Source organism: Sardina pilchardus, chromosome 1 (genome assembly GCF_963854185.1).
Source record: "Sardina pilchardus chromosome 1, fSarPil1.1, whole genome shotgun sequence".
Classification (NCBI taxonomy): domain Eukaryota; kingdom Metazoa; phylum Chordata; class Actinopteri; order Clupeiformes; family Clupeidae; genus Sardina; species Sardina pilchardus.
In genome coordinates this window covers 40,589,314-40,608,186 of record NC_084994.1, presented here as the reverse complement: position 1 = coordinate 40,608,186, position 18,873 = coordinate 40,589,314, and the positions used below count along the sequence as shown (strand labels likewise).

Genomic DNA, 18,873 nt, shown 5'->3' with positions numbered 1-18,873 from the left:
ACAACCATTAAACATAGCAGAAACGTCGGGACGGTGACAACACCATTGTGCTCCTCCAATTATACGTGTCAGAAGTGTGTGAGAACAGAGGCCGCGGAGAAGGCACCATTTATCATGGGCATGCCAGACGCCAGACAGAAGCGCGGCCTCCGCCTACACCCAGACAACATAAAACCTGAAGACGCGCTACTAATCTGCTACGTGCGGATTAGAGTCTGATCGGAGTCTACATAACGTGACATCTGTTTCCGCGTACAGGTTGTCAAAAACGATGTTTTGCCTTAGGTCGTGTCAGTCTACACGATGCTGCAGAAACAGACGTTTTGGCTGCATGTCATATTCAACATATACTGAGCAGCTGCCAATGACTAAATCAGTCTCTGGTGAGATATCAAGTTAACAGATGTTCTGAAATAACTTTGGGAAGTTTGGCTAGCCTCAAGGGTGTGATATTGCTAGCTCCCTCTACAGCTTCCCACTAGCGATAATAAAACATACTGTACATGTCTTAAGCTCAATAGTACAGCTCAGTAGTTCTCCAATGTGCTACTAATGCATGGCAAGGCCATATGGGCTCGGTTTACTACATACACTACATACTACTAGTTTACAGCATAGAGAATATACCCTTACTTCTCATGTACACTTTTTTTAAACCTGGAAACAAATCAGAAAATGAATTTCTGTAAGAGAAATAACAACTTTGTCATGGTACTGTTTATATTGCATATGTTACTCCGCATCATGTGGCAAGTGATGTGACCACCACAAGTCACATCACAGGCGCTGACTCTGTATCTCAACTTCTTTTTTCCCCCACTAATTACATTTTCCTTTGCACTGCACTTCACCTCAGAAAGTCCACACACAGTAAATGAGAGTTTGGACACACCGGGTCAATTGTTCTGCTCCACTGGTCTCCTGGGCCGAGATAAGACAACCACTCACCTTCCTGACCTGGCGCCCGACAACTCTGCCCTGTTTAATTTCACAAGAAATATAATTTCATCATAGCGCAGGTATTCACCGGACCACGCACTTCCGTCAGCACAAGCAGAGACAAGATGTGGAGAGGCGATGTTACCTCATCAGAGAGCACTTCCGAGAACAACCCCTTTGGCAAGTCTGGTCTGGTCAAGAGTCAGCACAACCACCATGTATGTCAGTCCGCAAACAGTGCATGCTGCACCTTAGTTTTGTCATCACTTCTGGACTTCAATGCCAACATGTGCATTTTTCCACTGTACGTGTAAGTTTTTCACCATCATGTACTGTATGTGAAGGCCCACTTATCTCAACTTCTTGCGAACCTAAGGCGTTTATATCTATGCCCCTAGCTGCTGGTATGTGGTATGCTGGTGTGAGGGTATGCTGGACTTTTACTTTTACTTTTACTTTTACCTATTGTGCTATAGGGCTGTTGAGACAAGAACATTTCCAGTGCGTGGGATTTAATAGTCTTATCTTATCTTATCTATATATTACATGGAATTTACGAAGCTTTTACTTCATTGGGTAATAAACGATTGTGGCCACCCGTCACCGCCCTCTAGCATCATTTGTGGTGCCCACAAGTGGCCAGTATAATTCAATCACAAGCTCAGTTGAAAAGAGTCAACCAACAGCAACACATGACAATATCAACAACAATACATGACAACACAGGAAGATATCAACAAGATAAACGCACAGAAACGATACAACAGGCCCTGTGTCTCATCTTCTGATACAGTACAACAGGGTACCTACCGCATTAGCCCAAAGCCTCACACATCAATTACAGTACTTCTTGCACAAGCAATCCATCACATCAAGAGCTAAACTTGGGAATGAAGCTCTCTGTAACATCACCGTGAGGGACGCGTAAACCGTTCCGCATGTGTGCTGTGAAACAGGAAGTGGACTCACTCGACGGTGCCGTGGCCCTCGGCGCTCTCCCGCACCACCGTGCCCTGCAGGATCTCCTGCGTCTTCACCGTGGCGATCTTCACGTCCGTGTTCCTCTCTGGCTCTGCAGGACAGAAGAGGGCCTCAGAGTTAGCGTCTGAGTGTGTGTGTGTGTGTGTGTGTGTGTGTGTGTGTGCTCTCTGTGAGTACATGTACAGTATATATATATGTGTGTGTGTGTGTGTGTGTGTGTGTGTGTGTGTGTGTGTGTGTGTGCGCGCTCTGTGAGTGCATGTACAGTACTGTATATGCATGTGTGTGTGTGTGTGTGTATGTGTGTGTGTGTGTGAATAGGTGAGTGTGTATGTGTGAGTGTGTGTGTGTGTGTGTGTGTGTGTGTGTGTGTGTGTGTGTGTGTGTGTGTGTGTGTGTGCGAATGTGTGAGTGTGTGTGTGTGTGTGTGTGTGTGTGTGTGTGTGTGTGTGTGTACAGTATGTGTGTGCGTGAGTGATTCTGTTCTTTGTTGCACCTGTCAGTATGACTAAGCTCTGCTGCCTGCGGAGTATTGCCGGATGCTTCCGGAACCCATCAATCTCGGTCATGTGGAGCTCTGTGATTGGCCCCTCCTCGTCCTCGGGGCTGAATTCCACGCCGTTCTGGTGGATCTCCACCACGGGACCTTTCCAGGGCTTCAGTCCTCCCAGCTGACCGTTATGGGCCAAGTACCTACGGCGCCCCCCGGGGGACAAGACAGGACAACTCTGTTCAAACTAGTTTCAGCCCGCTCCTCTCATACCTGAGGATAAGATATCTGACTGCTGAATAGAACATCAGGGGTCTTTGTTGTGTGAGAGGGAGGATGAAGTGTGAATATGAAAAGGCAAAAGGTGAAAAATAAACACGGTTTCTAGGTGGGCAAAAGATGATGAGCTGTTAAAAGTCCCAAAATAAGCACACAGTGGAGACATCCACGGTAATAACACATAATAGCTTTGTTTGTCATGTAAGTGTTTGAATCGATCAATCACTCTCAAACCTCACACACAGCACGGCGTTCCCTGATCTCCAGCTGTAAAGACAGCCATCCATCTCACTTACACGACAAAGACATAATCTACTAAGTCTGTGTTTTGACGGTTAAATTTGGGATCCCAAGTAACAACCGTGTTGCCAAATTTAAAAACTGTTTATCCCTTTAAGCTCTGAGAGGGCTCTGGTTTGTTTGGGCTCGTCCTTGTGTCTGGGGGACGCGACGGTGCCAGAACACTGTTTATTTGTGCACTTGTGTGTGACAGAGACAGATTCTGTGGGTCTGAGAGAGAAAGAGGGATGTGGAATGTGTATGCGTGCATGCTACGTGTGCCTGAGATTGTTTGAGAGTGTTTGTGTACTAAATTGTTTTTGAATAACTTCATGGGAGATAAAAGCAGCACAGTGGTAACAGGTGTAACAGGAAAGCATCGTGTGAAGTGAATGAGAATCTCATGATGACTCATAATTGCAGTGAGAGTCTACTTGTAAATGAAAGCCTAGAATAGCTGGCCTTCAGACAGGAAGCCTCTGATCCCTCTATTCACTATACAACCCTAAACTCTTAGAACACAAATTCCTCAGACAGTCTTTTGTATGAGAACCCTATTAAGTCCGGTGCCCACCGGATATGGCGCTCAGCGGTGTGGGCTTGACGCGCTGGATTTTAGCCGCGCCGCCGGCGTTTCTAGTGGGCTTTGCTCCGTTAAAAACCATGGAGTTCTAATAGTTTTGTTGTCGCGTTGGAGCTCTTCTTAGAGCCTGATTTATCCTGTAGCTAGCTACTCTCAGACCACGTCGACCATTTCACTCTAATGCCCACCTGCCCTCCTCGCTGTCCAGGAGCTTTCGGTAGGTCTTGATCTCGCGCTCGAGCCTCATCTTGGTGTTGAGCAGCTGGCCGTGCCGCTCCCTCTGGTTGGCCAGGCCGTCCCTCACCTCGCCCAGCTCGCCCTCCAAGTCACGGACGACCCGCGACAGGTCCTGCAGCTGCTCCGAGTAGTGCATTTGTGTGTGGCGCAGGGAGCTCTCTAGACCCTTCTCCTGGATGGGCAAACACCCGATGAGCACGACAAGGAACAAAAAAAAACAACAACAACAAAAAACACACAGAATGTGCGAAACATGACAAGGTCGTATTTACAGAAACGTCATTGGCCAGAAAGTAGTCCTCTAGGCCATGTTCCAATTTTTCTTTTTTAGGAGTTCCACAGGGAACTGTTATAGGAGCCATTGACTTCTGTTTAGGATTCCTGCACAAGTTAATTTTCAGCTCTAATGATGGCATAGAGTAAATATGACCAGTTTTATCAGTGATTGAACAAGTTGTTCATCTACATATTAGAAAAGTGTGGACAACAATTAAACATTGACAAATTCTCAGACAATAATCTTTCATTAATAATAACAAAAACAAAAGAGTATAAACAGCTCGTGTGTGTATGTGTGTCTGTGTCCAAAAAAATGAATACTAACCAGTGCATGCATGGACTCTATTTCCACTTGCAGACTGTGCCATTGCCTCCTGGCTTCAGCCAACTCTTCTCTGGCCTCCTTCAAAGCCACCTCTCCCTGGCTCACCTGTGCCAAGGCTGCCTCAGCCTGCCTCTGAAGATACACATCAAATACGCATAAAACATATGTCTCTCTTGGTTTCAAAAAGCAGAGAGAGAGAGAGAACGAGAAAGAGAAAGAGAAAGAGAGAATACATCCTTTCCATATATGCATACACCCTAAAGGGAAACCTTCTGCTTGGTAAATTTGCATTAAAACGTTCTGGCAGAAAAAATAAACAGACTTGGTAACAAGAGAGTCTCTATATCTGAATTTTCACGTAAAACTGGAGTGAAACGGATGGATAATTAAATTCGGCCATGTTTCTTTTTGTTCTTTTTTATCAGTGGTGGAAATAATTGATTTCTTGCTGCGGAATAGAATTTGTATGTGCTTGGCAAGTTTCTACACAATCTGCGCTCCAAGGAGTCTTGCATAGTCTCCAAAGGCTGAACTAAATGCTACCATAGCAAGAAAGGACTCCCTTAGGAGAAGGAGAAACCTTTGATCTCATTCCCAGTTGAGAGATAAGGATCATGGTTCCGTGCGCACTGCACACATTTAAGCATTTAAGGCAAAAGAAGATGTCTCCCTTTCTTCATCTATTGTTCCTTTCTTAGAACACTTGTTTTCACTTAGAAATGGTTTGTCTACAATGATTTGTTGGCTAATATCTACCCTCTAGCACCGTGTAGGCCTACATTTTTCGACAAAACCACAGGGAATACTTTATCTATGAAGTTTTCTGCAACACAATAGCCTCATACATAACTGGCTAGCAACAGTGGGAGAACTAGTAGACTACCACTGCAAATCATCGACTAGTCCACCACCACAAATCATTACTAGGGAGGGACAGTTGACCTAGATCTGAGACAGGGCTAGATCAAGAAAACTGCAGATGACTATGAGTTTCTGACTCATGGCAGTGGCTCAGCGATTTCTTCCTTACATAAGACATGCTTCTCTGCCTCATGATGCCTCTATCACATATACAGTAGTCTGCTGCTCTGTACTCATGCAATAACATGTATGAAGTGGAATGCCTTCATTTCTGTCAGCGGGCAGAGTTGTCCAGGTATCCACAGTGATCCAGCTTTGACATGACTATCCAGATCCCGTACACAGCGTTTGTATAAAGCTATTTGATTGGTCACTTTTCAACAGTCTTTTTTTCCATTGAAACATGAGGATGTGACAGATGTCCTTTATTTTGTTCTTCTGTCTCTCTCCAGTCTCCCTGCCCATATTACTGTAGTATATCAACTATCATATCAACACCAACCATTCACTTCAACTGCAACTCAACCTAGAGACTGCCATCATAAGTATAGTTAGCAGTTAGATAGCAACAACCTGAATAACAACACCCCAACAACCATCAAACAACTACCACACCATCATTAATGCCAATTCTACATAATAAGGTTAGTTACTTTAGACAGGCTTGCACTGTTTGAATACCCTTTTGATTAAGTACATTGAACCGACAACTATTTCAAATAAAACGTCACCCATATGGCTGATTAATCTCAATCAAAGCGTGGCTTTCAATGGGCTCAGGCTATTACCTACTTACTGTAAGTCAATGGTGTCTGCTGTAAACTGATATGACTCTGATCGCATTAGTCACCCTGAAGAGTGCGGGGCATGAAAGAGGAGACGGCCAGAGAGGAGGGAGGGATGGAGGAGACCACGATTACCAATAAACAAATAACACCCTGACATTCCACAATAAGATGGATATCAGAGGGAACCTGAGGCCACTCATATGCTAATGCTATACATTACTTGTTCTGAATATACACAGCAAGACACACACAAACATAAACAGACACAGATAGAACAACAAACACACATGTGGCAACAATACACACAGATACACATGCACGCACAGAAAGACAGCGGCACACAAACACTCACACCCACCTACACACACACACACACACACACACACACACACACACACACTTTCTGCCGCTGCAGTCTGCGAATGTGGGTAAACAGGGTGTGTCTGAGGGGCAGAGAGCCAGGACAGCACAGGACAGGACACAAACAGGGGAAAGGATGAGAGGAGAGGAGGGAGGGAGATGGAGAGAGAGAGAGAGTGAGAGAGAGAGAGAGAGAGGACAGGGAGAGGAGATATGAGGTGAGAGGAGAAAGTAGAGGAGAGGGGAAAATGAGGAGAGGACAGAGGAGGAGAGGACATTGAAGAGAGAAAGAGAAAGATATATGAGATATGTGTATATATCATATAGAGAGAGACAGAGAAAGAAAAGAGAGAGACAGAGAGAGAGGAGAGAGAAGGAGAGAGAGAGGGGGAATGAGGAGCTCGGTGATGGATGAGGACCCCTCCACAGTGTATCTACCTGTGCGACAGCTCCTCCTCTGATATGAGCTGCTGCTGCTGCTGCTGCACTGCTGGAGAGGCCTCCTCCTGGTGCCTGCGAGAAGCCTGGGACTCGAGTTGGGCTGGCGTCCGGGCCCGGGTGGCCGCCGATGCGGGCGCACTGCGCCCTGATGCCGTCGAGGAGCTGAGAGAGCTCCATCTCTCTGCCATCCTCACTGGCCAGATGCCGCGCTAGCACGTCGTCGCAGACGAGGACCAGCTGCTGCCGCTGCTTCCTGTGCTCCGCCAGAGACTCCTGCAGTCCACCCGCCAGCACCAGAGAGAGAGAGAGAGAGGGGGAGAGGGAGAGGGAGGGAGGGAGAGAGGGAGGGAGGGAGAGAGAGAGATAGGGAGGGAGGGAGAGAGGGAGGGAGAGGGAGAGGGAGGGAGGGAGGGGGAGAAAGTGGGAGAGAGAGAGGGAGAGAGATAGAGAGAGAGAGGGAGAGATGAAGAAAGTGGGAGAGAGAGGGAGAGAAACAGAGGGAGGGAGGGAGGGAGAGATAAAGAGAGAGGGAGGGAGGGAGGGAGAGAGAGGGAGAGAAAACAGAGGGAGGGAGATAAAGAGAGAGAGAGAGGGAGGGAGAGAGAGGGATGGATAAAGTGGGAGAGAGGGAGAGAAACAGAGGGAGGGAGATAAAGAGAGAGGGGGGGTAGGGGTGACGGGAGACAGGGAGAATGAGGGAAATAATGAGACGAAAAGACAATTATGCAGGGAGAGTTGGCATGTTTATGTTCAAAAGAGAGAGAGAGATAGAGAGATGAACTGGGTGAGAAGGAGAGCTGGAACACAATGAAGGAGACTGGACAGATGAAAAGAGAGAGTGAAGAGAGAGATGGAGATGATATGGGGAGATGCTGTATGTGTTTTTGAGAGAGAGAGAGAGAGAGAGAGAGAGAGAGAGAGAGAGAGAGAGAGAGAGAGAGAGAGAGAGAGAGAGAGAGAGAGAGAGAGAGAGAGAGAGAGAAACACAGGGAGGGAGGGGGAGCCTGTGTGTGAGAGATAGAGGGGGCCACCACACGCAATGCAGGGGAGGGACATTGTCTGATGTCTGTGTGTGTGTGTGTGTGTGTGTGTGTGTGTGTGTGTGTGTGTGTGTGTGTGTGTGTGTGTGTGTGTGTGGTGTGTGGGTGTGTTGGGTAGAGACTGTCTGAGTGTGAGCATGAGTGTTTAGGGAGGTGTGTGGGTGTGTGTGGCTGGCTCACGTACTCAGTAGAGGAAAGGGGAGCATTAGTCAGCAAGAATAAAAAAAGAAATCAAGAGAGGAGGAGAGGAGAGGAGAGGAGAGGAGAGAGACTTCTGTTGGCCGGTGGGAGCCGTCCAAATAGGACATTCATCAAGCTTGTGTTTCACCTCATCTCAGTGTCCTGTTCTGGTCATTAATCAGAACTCACCCACACATAACAACATGGACGGCCACCAACATGAGTCCTCAATACATATTCTGCTCTTGACCACATTTGTGGACCACAAACATAAAACAATTGCATGTTTTTACTATACATATTGTATTACTCGTTCTGGATATATAGCAAGACACACACAAACATAAACAGACACACAGAGAAAAACAAACAGACACACATGTGGCAACAATACACACAGATACACATACAGTACACATACACATACACATACACATACACATACACATACACATACACATACACATACACATACAGAAAGACAGACAGACAGACAGACAGACAGACAGACAGACAAACAGACACACACACACACACACACACACACACACACCTCATAGTCCATGTGTGTCTGCTCAAGCACGGCGGTGTTCTCGTGAATCTCTGCGTCCAGGAGGGAGTTTGTTCTCTCCAGGTCCCTCAGCGTCTCCCTCATTTCCATCACCTGCGGCACCAACCGACCCGTCTGCCACTTCTCCATCTCATACCTGCGCACACACGCACGCACACACGCACACACACACACACACACACACACACACACACACACACACACACACACACACACACACACACACACACACACACACACACACACACACACACACACACACACACATTGAGTCCACTCCATGGAGGTATTATAAGAACTGGAGAGAGGGACTAAGTCCCGCCCCCATTCATTTCAATGGCCGATGCTAGGCTAGCTACTTCAGCCAAAAAAGTTTGAAATTGGCCGCAGCCATCTTTGAGAAAATGGCGTTCCATGGGTGTCCATTTCCGTCACCAGCTAGAATGAGCCAATTAGGCTCCACGTTACAACGAGACAACATAGGTACATCGTTGATGAAGATTGGAGAGTGAGAGAAGGTGTTCGTGAACGCGCTCCTATCGTTACAGGCGCAAATGTATTTAATTATTTGAGTTGGGATGGTGGTGGAGAAGTTTGCCCCTTGTCTCGAAATCCTATAATGTGATATTCATATGTCATGATATAATAAACATGGCGAGTCAATATTGAGCAAGAATTCACTTAGCATACACATAAATATGATCCCCACAGTAAATGCTTTGAACTGACTGTAGCCTAGGATGTTATGTGCGCAATAGGCTGTCTACCCGACGAAAATAACTCATAGTAAGTAGACATGGGATGTAAGAAACGTGTGGATACCAGATATGCTATTTGTGCTGCACCCAGTGTGAATTTGCAGTTTAAACCTACATTTGTAGACAGACGAAATGAAGCCAACGCATATTATAGGCTTACCGGTAGAAGCGCGCATCCATGTGTTATGTTTCGAGCAGCATGCATTTTAAGTCTGCTGTCACTGTCGGAAACTTTTACCGTTATCTACTGTAGGCTGTGACCCCCAACGCTGCGTTGTTATTAACTAGGCTACAGGTCTGCAGCTGAGCGTTTTAAAATAGTTTTCCTAGCCTAGCCTACACGACAGCGAGTAGGTTAATAATTGGGTTTAGTTAGAGAATTTCTTCGCATTTCCTAGAATGTCTTATCATACCTTGCCAACTCATACATAGTCTAATGCAAATAATAGTAACCTATTAGAACGACATTTGCTTTTTTCTTTTATTCACAAAGCCTGGTATAATGATAATGCACAGGCATCAAGTATCGGTAACTTAATCCTAGTCGTCAGTCATTTTATTTATGTCTTCTAGAATGCGTTATCAACATGGACGCGCGAGGACGCTCGTGCCGAAATCGAAACTCGTGCATGAGCTGTCTCGTGCATGCGCTGGTGCCGGATATGGTACAACCATGGAACGCCATTTTTTCAAAGATGTCGGCGGCCAAATGACATGCTAACTGGCTGAAGCTAACCCTCCAAATCCTGACCCCCTGGTCCACTCCAAGCAAATCTATGTGAAGCTAACTGAAGTTTTGGTTTATTAGTTACAGTAATTACATCTTGCCCTCCAGCACCTTTGTGAGCTCTAACAGGTGCCCATGCATGTTGTGGAGGATAATATAAAATTGGACAGATTCCCAGGGATCATCTCACAATGAACCTGTGCACATGCACACTAAAAAAAATTGGAAACTGGAATAATCTGTATAAGGTGTATACATGTCTCGAAGAAATCAGAATATTGACAGAAACCTAGGTGTGTTAAACAGATTTTTCATAAACCATTAACGGCAGTAAACCTGAATATCGGTCTATTCCGTTTACAATGATTTACTAGATAGCATCAAAAGCCCGATGATAATCTGTTTCTAGTACGCATGTAAATACAGTCATTGATCAGCAGAGTTGGGATAAGGAAATATCCTTGATGGGCATGTTTTGGGGATGAGGCAAGCAAGGTATTCATTGGTTTCATCAGGTCCCTTTTCACAGTTGGGTTCATCAAGCACCATGCAGTCAGCATTCATAATCTAGAGCTCGATTTTATGCACCCGTGGAAAGGGACCTGATGAAACCCATGAATAATGTATCGTCCTCAGAGGTGAACTCGTCTTGCGCTCCAGCCACTGCTGATATCCACTGTATCAGCTTTCATACATGTGCTTCACTCCAAGACACCCACATCATATTGTACGTTTACCAATGACTCATACAGATATAGGTGCCAAAAATTAAATCAAAAAGAGATTAAATGCCAAAGACTCTGACGCCTGTGTTGCTGCGGTGAGACTTTGTACACTTTTTACAAAACGACGAGCCTAACAAAGCCAAGGCTTGTCATGACTTGTGTATATCTCACAAAGAGTTAAAGTTTTTTTTTGTTCCTTTTGGTTTGGCAGTGGTGCCAGGGTGTCACTCTGTATCAGCGCTGGCCCAAAGTGCAGAGGCAGCACTGGCAGACAGACAGGCAGGCAGGCAGGCAGGCAGAGACGCATTGGTATGCAGGTTGTAGAAAGCGCAAAAAGAAAGAGAGAGAGAAAAAAAACAACAAAAAGAAGAATAAAAAAGCTTCGGGTTGGATTTAAAAAAACACAGGTACTAATGCTGTATGCAGCGATGGAGCTGTGTGACGGGGATGCGGGACAGTTACAGTATCTCTCCCCACCCACCACGCGCTCCATTCCCAGTCAGGGTGATGGCATGGCTGCTGTGCTGGCTCCACCATTTAGTGGAGTTCTCTACAGCGCCGCCACTCTGCAGGGCTCTCCTCTCCTGTCAGCGCCGAGGCCGCAGTGTTGATGGATAATGATCTGGTTATTTACCTCCTTTTCCCCCTCATTGACGCTCAGTGGGGAGCAGAGGCCAGGCGTAAACGGCCTGATGGGCAGTGGGGGACCCCGAGTAGCCAATAACAGCTTGGCAGTGGACGCGGTATAGAGTGAGATCAGATGGGTGAATGAGTCAGTGTCATGGAGTGCTTAATGAGATGTTATTGGATACGGTGGAATAGGGGCTGTGGATAGAGGCCTGTTTAACAGGAAGTCCTGTAGACACACACAAACGTTGTTTAAAATAATAATCTGGCGCCCCTTTGTTGATAGCTTTACATGCTAACCCAGCATTAGCTCCTAAGCTTCCACTCAATCATTAGTCTGCCCTTAGTAGTCCTGCACTTCCAAGGAACTGCAAAAGTGTGCTGGCTCAAGTGAAGTTCACCAACAGTAGCAGACAGTGGAGGGTCCAAGGAGTCCCACAATCCTCATTTTTTTGAAAATCGTGCATTTGTGTCAAAACAAGCCAAACTTCTGTTATCTGAACATACAGTATCTTCATTTTAAAAAGGCAGTCAGACATGTCCTTAGCGAATCTCTGTTTGAGGGGCTGGCAAGATCGGTTCCAGAACACGATTGCAACACCATGGCAACAGTGAGGGCTGAGGCGGTCCTTTACCCACTGCCCTGTGTCTCAGTGCCTCTGCTCCCCCTGACCCTTCACATGACAGCCCTGCCCAGTTGCGTTACGTGCCTATCTCTCCCAGGATGACTGTACGCTGTGCGTGGTGGTACAGACAGCCATAAAAGAGTAGAAATGCTGATGGTTCAGGCAGAAATATGATAAAAGTCTTGTCACAGTCGCCTCGGGTGCTGATAGTGCCCCTGAATATTAGTTTCGATTTCTAATTTTCTTTGAAGGTGACCTCGAATCTTAGCCGGTTGTTATGCCTCTTGAGGGATTGCTGGCACCAATAAAACTGACATTCATATATTTCTGTGGAGCCAACAAACCCATATGGCCTTTGTGCCTGTCTCACATGCTTAGCCTCCATTAATCAGTGGATGAGCAACAACATTTTAAAGCTAAATGACGATAAGATGAGACTAGACTAGATAAGAAGAGACTTTTGGATGGACCAAAATGATAACGAGACACTGTTCTTAGTCATCTTGGGAACCTGGCACACCAAGTCAAAAGTAGCAAGCCTAAGTATCGTTTTAGATGCAGAGTTAAGAGTTCAAGCCCCATTTCAGTAGAGCTTATTTCCACCTGAAAAACAATGCCAAAGTGCAGCCCTTTTTTAACATAACAAGATGCAGAGAAATGAATCCATGCATTATCATTAGTAGGTTAGACAACTGCAATGCAGGGCTTTTTTACTGGTCTGCTAAAAAGCATATAAAGAAATCAGCCCTGTGTTAGCTGAGCTGCACTGACTCCCTGTTTCCTTTAGATTTGATTTTAAGGTTCTGTTAATGACTTATAAAGCTCTTAATGGCATAGCACCTTCATGTATCTCTGAGCTTTTACAGTAATATCTTATCAACTACAAACAAACCTTAGATCTTCCCATGCTAATATTTTAATGTGCTCAAAGTGCTCCACGTGCAAAGTGGAAAAGCTGCTTTTATCCCTTGTGCATAGCAGCTAGCTATGGAACACCATGCCTCTGTACATCAAACCTAGCCTGACTCTCGCCAGACCCTTGTAGTTCCACCATGCTCCACCAGAGGCGTTTCCCTGAGCTCTACAAGGATCTGGCGAGAGTCAGGTTACATCAAAAAGGCAAATTCTATAAATATCTTTGAAAAAAAAAGACCTGAAACAGAGAGCTTTTAGTCAACTAGCTTTTATCTTGTAACTGATTTATTCACATTATTTTACATACTACTGCTGTTTTTTTTTTTTACAGGATCTTCCAATTTTTCATTAATTGTATGGTATGTGTTGTAGGCCTACCTATCTCTTTTGAAACTTCATTTTCACTTAATTGTAAATCTTTGATGTTTCACTTACTGCTTTGTTTGTTTGTATTACAGTTTTTCTTTTCCCTCTATTATTGAGCGAAATGCTCTAAATGTCAAGCACTGTGAGCTGTATTCTGTGTATGAAACATGCGACACAAATAAAGACTATTATGATTATTTTTATTATTATTATTATTATTATTATTATTATCATTAGTGCCTCTGTTCCTCCTGACCCCTCACATGACAGTCCTGCTCTGTTGCGTTATGTTCCTATCTCTCTCCCAGGATGAGTGTCCGCTGTGCGTGGTGGTACAGACAGCCATAAAAGAGTAGAAAGGCTGATGGTTCAGGCAGAAATATGATAAAAGTCTTGTCACAGTCACCTTAGGTGCTGATAGTGGCCCTGCATATTAGTTTCGATATTTCATTTTTTTAAGGTGACCCTGAATCTTAGCTGGTTGGTTAGCCTCTTGAGGGATGCTGGCACCAATAAAACTAAAGGGAACATTTACAAGTGGCATGTGGCAATACTTGACACTCCACTGTGTCGTTTCTAGGATCATTATTTAATAATTCAAAAAGATAAACAAACAAATAAAACTAATTCAAGAAGTAAGACACTGCACATAATTGTTAGTGTTGCTGCTCTGAACTTCAGGTTATGTTATGGTTGACGTCATCCAAATCACATGGTAGGTTGTGGCTGAAGTGTACATGTAAGCTATAACATGCTTTAAATGGTTCGTACCTTTTCTCAAAGTGGGAGGCTCTGGCTTTCAGGGAGTCAGTCTGCCAACACAGCTGGGCATTTTCTGCCATTAAACGGCTCACCTGCCAAGCATAAAGAGGGCAGAGACTATGGGCATGTCTGATCGGAGGGCATCGCTTTCAGGACATTCATGACAGGAAAGAGTACAAACAAACATCCTGTATCTTTCCAGGATATGAAATAACAAAGCAACTGAGAAAGAGAAACTGATATCATTCAGGACAAGAGCTCAAGTATCTGAGTCAGTGTATAAGTGTACACAACACAAAGTGTGTAATGTCTTTACTTTGCTGGCAACTAGAGCCCCATACAAAGGCTGGATCCATTTCTCTCATGTGCACTACTTCTAAAGAAAATGGCTACACCCTTGTATCTCACTCCAGACATACTGTAGTACAACAGGCCACACATAGTAAGGAGGGTGGGACTGTGTTTGAACTAAATATAATCGCCAAGCGAAAGATGGGTTAACAACTCTAAATCTACACTCTTGTCATGACAGACTCTGTCAGTGTAACATTATACATCACACACCTGAAATATGTCCTCAGTGGTGAAAGGAGTAATTAAAAAAAAAAAGAAACACACAATGAATTGCACAGATGTGAGTGCACTTTGGGTCACTGCAGGATTAATGAAAATGTTTTGGTTGTAATGAGGCTTGCTCATGCCTGCCTTAATTATCGGAAAACCACAACATGAGAGAGAGAGAGAGAGAGACAGAGAGAGAGAGAGAGAGAGAGAGAGAGAGAGAGGGATGCAGCTTCCCCTAATAACTGTATCAGTTTTCAGGAGATGGTATATTTACAAAAAGTAAATATTCCTTGTGCCAACTGGATTGGACCAAAAATATCTACCATTCACTTTGAAGCAAGTGCCAAGTCTTAAATTAATTCTTGATTTATACCTCAGGAGACATCTACTCATATTTCAGAATGGTCTTACACCACATCAGAACTGCAATCACTAACGACAATCCGTCCCAGGGGGACAGCGTCGCATTTTGACGGCATGTGAGCATATATTATTGCAGTCTTACAATTATGGAATGAAAGGGTCTTTCAAACTAAATCTTTCTCTAATCCGCCTCATGATAATTATGTTGGTCATTATGTTCTATGAGGCTCTTCTGTCAGGGCCCCCAAACCACCCTACTGTACCTCCCCTACCTCTCCATCTCCCCACCCTACAATGGCACCCCTAAATCCACACCTTGATCTCCACAAGGTGACCAATCACACAGAACGCATGCAGATGACACATTATTTCGTCTACACTATTCTACATTATAAACCAAGGCCCACAAAAACAAAAGCATGAAAATGCAGAAATGCCAAGTTACGTTGTGTGCGCTATTTGGCTTTATACTTGACTTCCTCCATGCCAAAACGACTCCTGTTGTTCCATCCAAACAAACAGCCGTTTGGAAGGATTTATGATTTATTTCAGATGCTGGCAGCTTGACACTAAAGATCAAAGATGAGCGCTTTCAAAATGGCTGGCTTGTCTGCCCCAGAGTTGCCTTCACAGGCCATATTTGCCAGTGATGTGCCAGTTGAGGTCTCACTGGCATGTGAAAACGCACACATATTTTCTTTAACTGCTAAGGTGCCTTCGGCGTTTGTCGAAACCTCAGATAGCACCTTTGATTGATTGATTATGCCCAGGCGGAGAAACAGAGTTTTTACTTGTGTGTCAATCATCAACCTCTGTTTTTATGCACTGCTGCTGTCATAAAGTACCTTCGCTCCTGGTTTATCGCCACTTTCAAGAAAAAGAGAGAAAAAAACAGTAATTATCTACATTAGAGTATTTGCTCATACAGATCTATAATGGTAGTAAGTAACCCAAAGGGAAGAAAGCTTCTGAAAATCTACTTCAATTTCACACGAGTTGATAAATATTTATTGCATTAATATGCATAGCCTCATAAGACTCTAACACCATACTAACACCATTCCTGTATCTTCAACAAGGCAGCGCACTGAATGAGATTGTCTCTGACGCATCAACGTAAGTTAAAGTGAAAGTGGTGTAAACCTCTTGAATTCCTTTGGATAAGGAAGGCGTAATCTGGAATTGTTATTTACAACACTCCTCCGTGCCACAAAGCCTCCACACCCAAACTAATTTACCTCACTGATCATCTCATGTTTCGAGATGACAGACAGTCAGATGAGATGATAACCTTTCTGATTGCTCAGCAAGGCGGTTGCAGTCCGTTGACACGAACATGGTTATGGCATTTAGCAAACACTTTTGTCCAACGCGACATTCAAGAACAACACAAGTAGTTCTTGTTAAAAATTAGACAAGTTCAATTTAGCAGTAAATAATTTAAAAGTTGGTAATACTGTAGTACATTAAGGAGAATAACATATCATATAATAATAAACAACAATATCATTTCAATCAGTGGCTTAATGAAAATAACTAAATACTATAACATACAAACCATAACCCATAAGAAACACTTAATAAACTAATGTTAGCATGTCCTGAGTATTTTGCAAGGTGCAATAAAGACACTGCACAGGTAGTCCAATACCATGACGGCTGTTGTTGGAATCTACAGTATATGCCCTCACCTGAGTCCTGAGCTCCTCCATGACCCCCTCCTGTGCGCTCCAGTCGGGCGGGGGCTGCACGCGGTCTCGCCCCCAGTCCAGGATGCGCTGCTCCAGGTCGCGGTTGGTGGTCTCCAGCCGCTGCACGTGCTCCAGGAAGCTGGCCAGCCGCTCGTTCAGGCCCCTGAGGGCCCCCTGGGGCTCCTCCAGCTCCAGCGGAGGCTCCATCAAGCCCCTGCACCACATCGCCACGGTTAAGCAAAGCAAAGCGACGACAAAAGAAAACACACACACACGCACGCACGCACACGGAGAAACACACACATACAGTACACACACACACACACGCGTACGTGTACAGGCCTGACGGAACGTTTTTTTTTTTTTTTTTTCTCCCTTGCAAGTGCAAAGGCTAGCGGTGTGTGTGTGCAGGCGTTTTCAGTGGCCCCACCTAGTTTTACAGTCACACACACACACACACACACACACACACACATAAGCACTGTTGACTTTGTTAATGTTTGCCTGGCAGATGCTGCGCCACTCTCACCTGGTCCGTGTGTGTGACTGCAGGGGTGTGTGCGTGTGTCTGTCCGGTTGCCGACGTGGGTCCGCAGCTCCACTCGTTTGGTCAGCGAAGGCGTGCGCCGCTGGGGGGGTGGTCCCCAACACTGGACGCAGGCTCACCTGGGGTCCCTGCGGTCAGCCGTCTGGGTCATAGAGGCATTTCGGACGGTGCTGTACCGGATGGTGTTCTGCACCCCCCTCCCCCTCCCCCAACCCCGTCTTCCACAGCTGCCCTTCTCCTCCTATGGAAGCGTCAGGGGAACGCCTGTGAACAGAGACAGAACAGTGGACATGACTGCGTGTGTGTGTGTATGTGTGTGTGTGTGTGTGTGTGTGTGTGTGTGTGTGTGTGTTCGCATCCAGACTACAAACAGCAAGCAGGCCCCGGGTTCGCTGCATGCCTTGCTGTCTATGTAAACAGGAACAGAGGGGGCTGGGTCGGGTCGGTGTGGAGCGGGCCTGCTGCCCACCCCTGCTTACATCACGAGGGCCGGGGGGCCTCTTTGTGCTCTCTGATCCGGGATTACAGCGGCCACAGAGGCCAGAGCACCCACCGCACAGGAGAGAGAGTCCAGGGACACACACACACACACACACACACACACACACACACACACACACACACACACACACACACACACACACACACACACACACACACACACACACACACACACACACACACACCAGGGATGGAAATTAGCTCCAGCCACCAGCCAAATGCTGGTGAAATGTGAGACTGGCTGGTAGATTTCAGACACAAAGTCATATTTTAACATTGAGTGGCTGGTTAATTTGACCAGAAATCTGCTATTGGCTGATAGATTTTCACATTTTCAAATTTTAATTTCCACCCCTGACACACACACACACACACACACACACACACACCAATGTTGGATGCAAACTGCTAGTGTGTGTATGTGTGTGTGCAGGACAGAATAAAACCTCAGTATTTGCTTGTATAAGTGCATTTTGCTACTCTATATAGATGTAATTGTTAACTATTTCTTTCAAAGCATGTATGAGTTTCAGTATGAACGTGTGAATCTCTCTCTCTCTCTCTCTGTGTTTTAAGGGGGTGGCATACTGGCAATGTGACTCCATTATTTTGACAGAACTCACCAACTGTATCTACCCAACCATCTCCCTCTCCTTTTGGTCAATATTTATCCATGTTTGTTTTTTTATTATAGTTCCGGCAATGTTTGAAAAAAGAGCAAAGTCTACAGTGCTGTAATTACGTTGAATGATAGGCAGGCAAAAGTCAACACTGGCGTTTTGATGATGTGGTCAAATGTTAAAACAGGTGGAAATCTTGTCAGACTTGAAGTGCTGCATCCCTACGACACCTCCGCAAGTGACCTTACAACTTCTTAGCAGTAATAATAGATGTGATGTGGACGTCATCACAATCTATTGTGTGAAAGTGTTTAGTCATAACTAAATACAGTTGTGTTCATAACTTTATGAACCCATGCTAAAGTTGACTGAAAAGAGGGATAAAAAATAACATGAAAAATAAAGATAATCTTTTGAAAATGGATCTCTATGCTTTAATAAAAAAAAA

General features: G+C 45.1%; 1 protein-coding gene across 3 annotated transcripts in view; it reads right to left on the bottom strand.

The window, feature by feature from the left end:
- krt222 (keratin 222) overlaps positions 1-17,496 on the bottom strand; it is a 19,029-nt gene extending 1,533 nt beyond the window's left edge. The window contains exons 1-9 of one of the 3 annotated variants that reach the window (XM_062544293.1): positions 17,287-17,496; positions 16,758-16,971; positions 14,149-14,231; positions 8,616-8,769; positions 6,840-7,115; positions 4,393-4,524; positions 3,740-3,960; positions 2,417-2,613; positions 1,909-2,011 (exon numbers count right to left, since the gene is read on the bottom strand). In XM_062544293.1, coding sequence (XP_062400277.1) covers positions 1,909-2,011; positions 2,417-2,613; positions 3,740-3,960; positions 4,393-4,524; positions 6,840-7,115; positions 8,616-8,769; positions 14,149-14,231; positions 16,758-16,964 — 1,373 coding nt within the window. In that variant the 5' untranslated portion in view covers positions 16,965-16,971; positions 17,287-17,496. Of the gene's footprint in view, positions 1-1,908; positions 2,012-2,416; positions 2,614-3,739; positions 3,961-4,392; positions 4,525-6,839; positions 7,116-8,615; positions 8,770-14,148; positions 14,232-16,757; positions 17,177-17,286 lie in introns of those variants that run through there. The other 2 variants (XM_062544292.1, XM_062544294.1) reach the window with 2 other exon arrangements.
- Between the last annotated feature and the right edge of the window lie 1,377 nt (positions 17,497-18,873).